A 10,200-nucleotide genomic window follows, 5' to 3' on the forward strand; every position below is an offset into this window, starting at 1 on the left:
CAGGACAGTCAGTGGTTTTTCATTACTGGATGCTGATATCCCATCCAAACCTGCCTCTTTCCTTAAAGGTCCCTCGATGAGATGAAGGTGTTCTGTGATACATTTTTTTTTTGCAAGCTTATAATGTATTATTTATCAATGTAGCTTCTTCCAAGTATTAATCAAATATGTCCTCCCGCTTCTGCTGTGAAATTTTTTTTTCAGCTTAACTGAGTTCAGAAAATAAATTTAAACTTTATTCTGTGATAAATAATATCTTCTTATTTGATAAGGTAATCTATAGTATGGCATCTTTGGTATAAGTCCTTTGGGAAACAGCAGTCCTGATTATGTGATGCAAAAACATTTACCTTGCAGTTGGTGTTAAAGGACCTTCAGTCCCTTTTTTTCAGTCTGCACTTGGACTTCCTGGCTTTGTTGACCAAGGATGTGTAATACAATATTGGGGGTCTCAACTCCCACCAACAGTGAGGGCTCTCTAGATCTTGCCAGGCCTGAACTTGTCACCTACCTGGACCAGATTTTAAAGGCTTATTTTTCGTATAAATTAAAATTCTGCAAAAATACCCTTTTAGCTATTGTAGTCAAGCAAATGACAAACTCCTGACAGGTTGTTACTCTGAATCATTGCAATGTCTTCAAAAGCAAAATTGAAAAATACAGCCACTATATTAGAAATAAAATTCATACTCATCTTTTTTCCTACCAGTTATTTTTGTTTAACTGTGATTAGCCTTGTGTCTCTGTGACTATACATCATCTCACATACCACTTACTGACTAAGTATATCCTCATTGATCAGGATTTTTGCTTTTACCATTTTGATTAAGCAGAAGTCCTTAACACATCTCCCAGAAAACCCAAATGTTTCAGGTAACTGCCTGCCTTAATCAAGCTTGTTCCAATACACTGGAGTCCCCATACTGACATTTTAGCTTGTAATCTATGCTAAATATTTATTATTTTCAATATCAACACGAACATCCAATATTATTCTTTTCTGTTTTTTTGAGAGTCACTGCTATAATTCGGCTTCTGTGACATTTGATATAATAGAAAGAAAAGGTTTTCAAGCCTATTAGCATGCAAAGCACAGGACAAGCTTAGTCTCTTGTCTAAGAAAAGGATTCTTTTTTTTTTGCTCCTTCATAGCAACAATTGGTCAAAGACGTCGTAACTACAGTACATGCATTAAACGAGACCTCAAGGCTATCTTCTTCAAAGAGGATGATAAATTCCATGATTTCTACGTGTCATGAAAACTGTCTGACATTATATGAGACGCGTGTATTTTTACAACGTCATAGTAGATGAAAGCATACAATAAAACAGAAAATTAATAAGGCCCCTAACAGCAAAGAGGGTAAAATATACAACTGAAAATCAGGCACAGGGAAGAGCATTGGGCCCAAGGAACTTGCCAATGCACTGAGTTTTTCAATTTCCAGGCAGTTATTTCCTCTTGCACCTCTGGTACCGCTCCAGCAGCAGGGGTTCCAGCTGGAAGCAAGGAGCAGACTGCAGTGGTGGGCATTTAAGAAGCATTGAGGACAAGGACAGTGGGAATGTTCATTCAAAGAGACCCTCTGAGATGATTTGCTTGTTGACCAGATTTGGCGCATCTCACAAGTGTTTTGACAGGATGTCAGGAAACACAAGAAGGTGCCAGTGGCTCTAGTTCATGTGAGCTCCGACGAAATCAGGTAAGACTGGACAGAGTCCTTAGGGATGAAATTTAGGCTGGCAAGTGAAAGCCGAAGTTAAGGACATTCATAGTAGCATAGTCAGAAATTGTCTCACCATGTACAATCAGGGAGAGAAAGACAGAAAGGCAAAGTTTAAACAGCTGGCTGAGAAAAAGGTGTAAGGAGAAGTGATTTACATTATTGGAAAGCAGGGCCATTGGAAAGAATGGGTGCCCAGAGAGAAGATGCAAAATTCATATTTGCCATAGGAAGAACAGGCTTCAGAAAGTTTAAAAACTTTCCTATGTCCATTGTGGCTCTAGCTGAAAAGTTCAGGAAAATTTGCAGGTATTAGAAAGAGTGAAATTCAAAAAAATGCGGAAGTATTTTTTTCAGTTCAGATAAAGGGTGCAGTCACCAGAATTCTGCATTCTTCACTGAAAAATGCTGCAAAAGGTGATGGTAGTCCTGTAGGAAATGTAGAAATGGTAGATCATACAGAATCAAACTAGGGTCCAGGAAAGAGGAGAAAGAAGACAATACAAAGCCAAGGATTAAAATGTGAACTAGTATGAGCAGCTTTAATGCCTAATGCTAAAAAAGAGTATTAGCATAACAGGCATGTTCAAAATCCACAGGAAAGAAGAAAATCAGTCACGCAGTCCAGTACCAAGGAGCAAAATACACAGGAAAGGCAAAGTAGACCTTATCAGTGGATGGTTGTTAAAGGAAGCTCTAAGTCAAATATGACTTGAAGAAGAGAACAGTATTAACACTAGCTAGTCAGGAAAAGTTCTTGAATTCTTCTACATTTTAGAGCAATCATAATGAATTTAATATCTGTGCAGAAGCAATAAGAGCCAAAATTACATGATGGTTGTACTCAGTTAAATTAAAGAAAAAAAAAGGGAATAAATAAAACTGAGTAATATTTCTATTAAAAATACATATGGATAGCCGAGACAGTTAAATCACTGTGAGCGGTGTGGATGCTATCTAGGGATGCCATTTTGAAGACTCACAGCAAATGTGCAGCACCCATTAAAAAGCAAGTCAGTAAGGATAAACAACATAGCTAATAAAAGCAAGAACATATCTTTCAAAGGAATGAAGTTGTGTCTCAGGGAGGACAATAGAAAGAACCATAAAATCTGCTTTATCTATAAAACCACAATAACAAAAACAAAAAATGTGTTTGAATAAATCTCTGGCAAACAAGCTAATACTATTTGTTTTTAAAAGACATCTGGAGGCAAAAGCCTGAGAAGAACTGTGTAAAGCCAACTCAAAATTGAGATATAGAAGGCTCAGAGAAGATAAGATCAAATATGTAAAAGTGAATACATTTTTTTCTTTGTGTTCAGTGTAGAATAGCTGGGAAATTTTTCTATCCTAGAACCCTTATTTATGGGGGACTCATGAGAAGGTTAAATTAGCTATAGAAGCAGTTGTGGAACGAACAGACACAACAGTAACACATCATTTGGATTAGCTGTTACATGCCCAAGAGCCTGAAGGATTAAATAAGTGAACTATTATGATGTGTAATATTTTGCTTCAAGCCACTGTGGCACATAAAGGCTTGGAGGTGCTACTATGACGCTGATTTTTTTCCCCAAGGTTTCCAGGGAGTTCAGGAGAGCTGAGGATGGACATGACTAACATGCACAGGGCAAAAGAGTAGGAGCCGGATTAATGGACTCATGGAGAATATCCCATACTGAAAAAATCTCAAAACAGCTTTTCTAAATAAAGATCATATTTTGCAATGTTTTTTGAATTCTTTAAATAAGTCAACATGCAGGTAGATAGTTAGGGAAGGATTCAAAACAAATGAGGGGAAGCCGTTCATTGTGCAATATAGGATTAATCTGTGCACCTCACCAACATAGGATGTTGTGGACTCTGGAATTTTATATAAGTTTCAAAGCAACAGGACAACTTACTGTAAGAAAAATCTATTGCGTGTTGTTAAATACAAAGACACCATCTGGGCTAAAAATCGTTAGAAACTGAGGAAATGTTCTGGAGTATTGCTTGGCCTGTTCTCATGCAGACCCTCTAGATGTCAGTGTAAGAGACAAAAGGCAGGGCCAGACACATCTTTTTCTTAACGTGGTCATTCTTACCTGCCTGCAGAAATGCAATTTTTTTTTTTTTTTTTTTTTTTACAGAATCACAGAATCACTAGGTTGGAAAGGACCTTCAAGATCATCAAGTCCAACCATTAATCCAGCACCACCATGTTCCCTAAACCATGTCCCAAAGTGCCACATCCACACGTTTTTTGAACACTTCCAGAGATGGTGACTCCACCACCTCCCTGGGCAGCCTGTTCCAATGCCTGACCACCCTCTCGGTAACGCAATTTTTCCTAATATCCAATCTAAATCTCCCCTGGTGCAACTTGAGGCCATTTCCTCTCGGTCTATCACTAGTTACTTGGGAGAAGAGACCAACACCCTCGTCACCACAACCCCCTTTCAGGTAGCTGTAGAGAGCGATAAGGTCTCCTCTCAGCCTCCTCTTCTCCAGACTAAACAACCCCAGTTCCCTCAGCCGCTCCTCATAAGACTTGTGCTCCAGACCCCTCACCAGCTTCGTTGCCCTTCTCTGGACACGCTCCAGCACCTCAACGTCCTTCTTGTAGTGAGGGGCCCAACACTGAACACAGTATTCAAGGTGCAGCCTCACCAGTGCTGAGTACAGGGGCCCGATCCCTTCCCTATGCCTGCTGGCCGCACTATTTCTGATACAGGCCAGGACGCTGTTGGCCTTCTTGGCCACCTGGGCACACTGCCGGCTCATGTTCAGCCGGCTGTCAACCAGCACCCCCAGGTCCCTTTCCGCCGGGCTGCTCTCCAGCCACTCCTCCCCAAGCCTGTAGCGTTGCATGGGGTTGTTGTGGCTGAAGTGCAGGACCTGGCACTTGGCCTTGTTGAACCTCATACAGTTGGCCTCTGCCCATCGATCCAGCCTGTCCAGATCCCTCTGCAGAACCCTCCTACCCTCCAGCAGATCAACACTCCCACCCAACTTGTTGTCATTTTCATACTGAGGAAAAGAAGAAGAAGAATTTTTATATGAGAGAAAACTGTAGTTTCAGGTCTGGTTTGGTACCTAAGGAGCATCCGTAATACATAAAGTGGCATTACAATTCATGTGCAAGAAAAGAGATACAAAGCAAAAAGCTGCCACGATCTTACTTCAAATTCATATGAATGTTCTCATATGAATTTGCCTTACTAATAACTTTTAGCAGCTAATTGTTTTGGCATAATTATCAAGATTTATGCTTGATTAGTGCCTGCATTTCAAAGGTACAGAATATACAAAGCTTCAGTAAATTTAAGGAGAGCAGCAAGTGACAATCCTGCTAATCATAAACAGACTATGAAACTCTTTAAATTAGCATATTTCTCAGAAGCATCATTTAAACTAATTGATATGAAATGTTATAAATTGTCAGTGGATGATCACTATTTTGAGGTTGTAAGTGTTTTAAGGGACAGATATAAACTTCTGGGCCAATACATGTAAAAAATCTGCTCCTGTTGATTATAACAATGCTTAGCATAAACCAGCTCTGTCTTTGGTATCTGGAAGTCTCAGGTTATAACCTTTTGTCATTTGAAGGGGATCATCCACTTTCCCTTGACAAAACAGTATTTCCCAAATCACTTTTAAAGTGTAAATGAAATGAATTCTCAGGCTCAGGCTGGACCTGTGGAATGATGATATATTTTCTCTTAAATACTTAAAACTCATATTTTCAAACTGAGCTTTACATTATTCAAAAAAACCCAACAATATATTCTAAATTTTTTCACAATATACTGTTCTTCTTTCTGGATCTCAATTCCTTATTTAAAAGATTTTTCACATCAATACTTTCAGTCATGCTGATTTGAAAATTAGTGTATTTGGAATACAACGTACTCTTAGGAAATCTGGGTGGGTTGTCATTAACATCCGTGAGAGTGATGTTTACAGTGGTAGTACCAGCTAGTCCTCCCAGCTGTCCTCCCATGTCCTTGGCTTGGATTAGAACTTGATATTGTTCTTTCACTTCTCTGTCCATATTTGGCAAAGCTGTTCTTATTACACCTACGAGGAGAAATGGGAAAGAGAAAGAACAAGTAAACAAAGGGCTGTGATTGTCTACTATTACACTTTAAATACATTATTACATTTTAAATATATTATTACATTTTAATACTGGATCTCTTGGACCAGAGATGGAACTCTTCCTAAAGGGTTGATAAGAGAGGAGTTCACACAGAAACATGCAAATCACTGGGGCTTTTCATAAGTGTGCTCGTCAGCTATTCAACCATTCAAAATGACTGCTGTGCCTTTTCAGCCAGGACATGAACGGCTGAAAGAGAATGGTGCATTTTCACGACGGATGTGAATGGCATGAACATAGGTTTGCACATCAGGACTGAAGGATGATGCATTGTGCAGAGTAGGGCAATGTAGAAAAATATGGCAATGAATTTCAGAGCCTGCATCTTCAATTGTTTCCAACCAGTCATTTACCATCACAGTTAAGCTACTGTAGGGCAAGACAATATTCCTTCTGTACAAATGGAGGTCTTTATTAGAAGACTCTCCTTTGCTTGAGAAAATTTTCTTGATATAGGACATAGATGCAGTGAAAATGTTAGGAGTTTCCTTAAAGAAATATAATCAAAATATCATGGTAAGACATTACCCAAATGATTCTTAATCTTCAGTAATTTTTGATAGCTGATGTCCTAACAGGTATGCCATAATCTCCCTTCTGATATGTTAAGAATGTATATGATAAAAGGAAGGCTTGTAGAGAGAGAGAGGTAATATTGATCATAGGATTAGCTGATGAAGTTGTAAAAAGCTATAAAGTTTGGTCACTCAAGCCTTTCTCTTGAAACCAAATGTAGAGGAGAAAATACATTTCTCTGTCAAAATTCTACAAGTGTATATTACATTGCAAAATGTTATATATTCAGCAGTAGTTTTCAGAAAATGGCTAGATGCAGACTGGTGCAGATAGCATGCACAATTGAAAAACAAACCAGTTGGAAGCATGCTTCTCCTCTAAGTTATTATTGCTTTAGAAAATATTATTTGCTAGTATTAAACTGTTTGGGTGTAAAAGCAGTCTTTTTCCCCTGGTGTTATAATGGGTCTGGAATGACAAGAAACAAATTTTAAGCATCATTCTTGCGCAGAGAGGTGGTAGATGCCCCAGCCCTGGAAACATTCAAGGTCAGGTTGGACAGAGCTCTGAGCAACCTGATCTAGTTGAAGATGTCCCTGCTCATGGCGGGGGGGGTGGACTAGATGACCTTTAAGGGTTCTTCCAACCCAAAGGTTTTATGATTCTATGATTCTTATCTTTATAGCAACTAACCACTGCTGTGTTAACAAGTAATAATAGGAACTATTCGTTTATAGTACTTTTCAGAGTCTAGAAATAACTTTGACCTAAATCTGCAATTTCTGGAACTTATTAAAAATTCCCGCTGAATTGAATCGTATAACAATTTCCCTTCTCTCTACTTGTAACAGTGATGATGATAACAACATTAATAATAACAACTATTTTCTGCCTCAGCATGGTGTATACTGTACTGCATAGATCAGGAATATGACTAGCAAACACTTAAGAACATTTAGATATTGCAACCCTATCCTTTTGAGCTTTCGAAAACAATCAGTGTTGTTCAATGTTTTCTTTGTTCCAGACAGAAACCTTGAATTGTAAAAGTGTAAAAATTTGTTCATATTCATGTGTTATTCATTAAAAAATATTTTTGTAAATAGGGTGAACATTACTAGGTTTTCTTTTGAATATCTTAACCCATATTTTTGCATTGTGGAGACTATATGTTCTACAGTATTTTACAACATGCTTGGTGTGCTCATTCTAAGGACAAAAGAGCTACAAGAATTAAAGACTTCCCTTGTAATACTAGCAAAACAAACCAACAGTAAGTAAAAAAACTGAAAATGGGCAGATAGTAGGCTGTGAGCAAGAGATGCAGTTCATCTGATTGTTATTCCAGTTTTAGGTACAACTGAGTGGCCTTCTCAGTTAGAAATATTCCAGATGGTCTTCAGAAAATGAAGAATTGGCTGTCACTCTAGTACTAAAGTTCCCAGTCACCCCCTATGTATTCCTGTGGAAGTATAAGGTCATTCTATATACTTTTCTGTAAAAAACTTTGTCTCCTGCAAAAAAAAAAAAAAAAAAATCACTAAGAATAATTTTCCTGTCTAGCAGTTCATAGGCAATTTCCCTTTTTCTACCTACTCAATTTCAAAAACATAAAAAAAACCCTGAAAAATACTATTTCTACCAAAATCATCAGTTCATATGGACAGTACATTTAAAGTTATCTAACCAGCAAGATATAGAAATAAAATGGAGGTAAAAATCCATGGGAAAGAAATTACTACAAATTTTGGTATTCCAGCTCTAGCTTCACAAAAAATATCCAAACTTTAAATCAAAGGTTTGTTGTGATGTAGAGGCCTCATCTACATCTAATGGTGTTCTGAGTGTTTTTAAGTCCTTCAACCTTAAGATTTTACTATAGCGATTGTTCAGCTCCAGAATTTTCAATTTTGATTTTTTTTTCTTTGCAAATGTCATCAATATCAAATGTGCAGAAAAGTATGCTCTCAATGAGGCTGCTGAAAATTGAAAATAGTATGTATGGAACCTGGGCCTAGAGATATACTCTGCAAATTTATTGAGCCATAATTCAACAGGAGGTGATCCACTTACGTGAAAGAGAAAATACAGGTTCTGTGAAAAAACTCCTGAATAAATATTAACATCAATACTCCTTCTGACACCAATGTGGATTTCAAGAACATAACTGAGATCAGAATATGGACTAGAATACTGCGTGTAAGAAAAAATTGGAGACGTCTAGCCATAAATAAGAATATTGACCTCATAAACACATCAGAAAATTGGGTGGAAAGAAGTTTGTCAAAAGGACATTTTAGTAGCAGAACAGAACGTACAGAGGAAAGATAAGGGAGGTTATCTGTCTTAAGAGAAGTGCTCTATGTTGAAGGAAACTCACATTAAAACCAGAAGAGCAATTTCTTAGCATCAAAAAGTAACCTGCACACACAAGATTTGAGGCCTTAAAATGTACCAGTCCAACAGCTGCTCTCCAGCAGGGACTGTAATGCATTTAACCTTCCTGCAAGAGCAATAAAAGCTAACTCTCCCACTTCCACGTAGTTTGCTTACCTCCAGCAAAGCACTGCAAAAAAGTGGGATGTCAGTAAAGGAGTAAAGCAGCAGCTGTGACATTCAGACTCATGAAGGTTAAAAACTCTTTAAGTGTACTAGATTCATATCAGAGTAAATATTTATCACCTATCAGGAATGATTTGAGAAAGAAGCATGTGTAAAGTCACATGTGTGCAAAACACAATCCTTATTTCACATATAAGGTTATGGTCAGTGGTTTCACCATTACCACTTTGCAATGAGATCCTGAGGTAGTAATAGAAATTTCCACAAACATGTCAGCTTTTGTGTGGTAGAAGCTAAAAAGTAAACAGAATGTTTGCAACTGTTTGGAAAGGAACAGAGAACAAAAGTGTTATGATTAAACCATTTTATACATCCATATGAGCTGCCTTCTGAATACTGTGTGCCCTTTCTTGTCCCTAGAAGGAGGAGAACCTTTGGTCCAACCTAGTATGGATGTTCTTAAGTTCTTTAAATAACTACAATGGAATGTCTCAAAATCTAGAATGCACGAGATGGCAAAAAAAAGCCAGTAACAGCAACCTAAAAAATGCTTATCCATCTGCCAACAGTTCTGAGTTTGTCTGTCATTTTGCACCAAAATGTCTTTCTTCCTCTTTCCTGTCAAAAAAACTCAAGACAGGTGTCTGACAGCAAAACTCTGTACTGAAAAACTACTGTACCATCTCCTCAGTCATAAAATAAAGAATTGGAAATGTCAGATGTGTAGCACTGCCCAAGACTTCTGTATTTTAGAGCAATCATTAAGCAGCATCCTGTGCCTTATTATTCACATACTGTTTATCTCTTAGTCACTGTTACACCCCAACTATTTGTGACCTTTATATATATATAACATATTGTGACCTTTCTAATGTAAGAAAGACAGGTTATGGCATGTTCTGGTTTTGGCTGAGATAGAGTTAATTTTCTTCCTAGTAGCTGGTATAGTGCTGTGCTTTGCATTTAGTATGAGAATAATGTTGATAACACGTTGATGTTTTAGTTGTTGCTAAGTAGTGCTTATACTAAGTCAAGGATTTTTCAGCTTGCCATGGTCTGCCAGTGGGGAGGTGCACAAGAAGCTGGGTGGGGACACAGCCAGGACAGCTGACCCAAACTGGCCAAAGGGATATTCCATACCATGTGATGTCATGGTCGGTATATAAACTGGGGGGAGTTGGCTGGGGGCACCATGGCTTGGGAACTGGCTAGGCATTGGTCAGCAGGTGGTAAGCAATTGTATTGTGC

General features: G+C 38.1%; 1 protein-coding gene across 1 annotated transcript in view; it reads right to left on the bottom strand.

Annotated features, from left to right (window-relative positions):
* Positions 1 to 10,105, bottom strand: part of LOC104622602 (cadherin-12-like) — a gene marked incomplete at its 3' end in the record, with an annotated part of 33,647 nt that extends 23,542 nt beyond the window's left edge. Inside the window, exons 1-2 of the mRNA XM_010289438.1 lie at positions 10,093 to 10,105; positions 5,625 to 5,792 (exon numbers count right to left, since the gene is read on the bottom strand). Of these exons, the coding sequence (XP_010287740.1) occupies positions 5,625 to 5,792; positions 10,093 to 10,105 (181 nt within the window). The remainder of the gene's footprint in view (positions 1 to 5,624; positions 5,793 to 10,092) is intronic.
* Between the last annotated feature and the right edge of the window lie 95 nt (positions 10,106 to 10,200).

Source organism: Phaethon lepturus, unplaced genomic scaffold, assembly GCF_000687285.1.
Source record: "Phaethon lepturus isolate BGI_N335 unplaced genomic scaffold, ASM68728v1 scaffold7576, whole genome shotgun sequence".
Taxonomy (NCBI): domain Eukaryota; kingdom Metazoa; phylum Chordata; class Aves; order Phaethontiformes; family Phaethontidae; genus Phaethon; species Phaethon lepturus.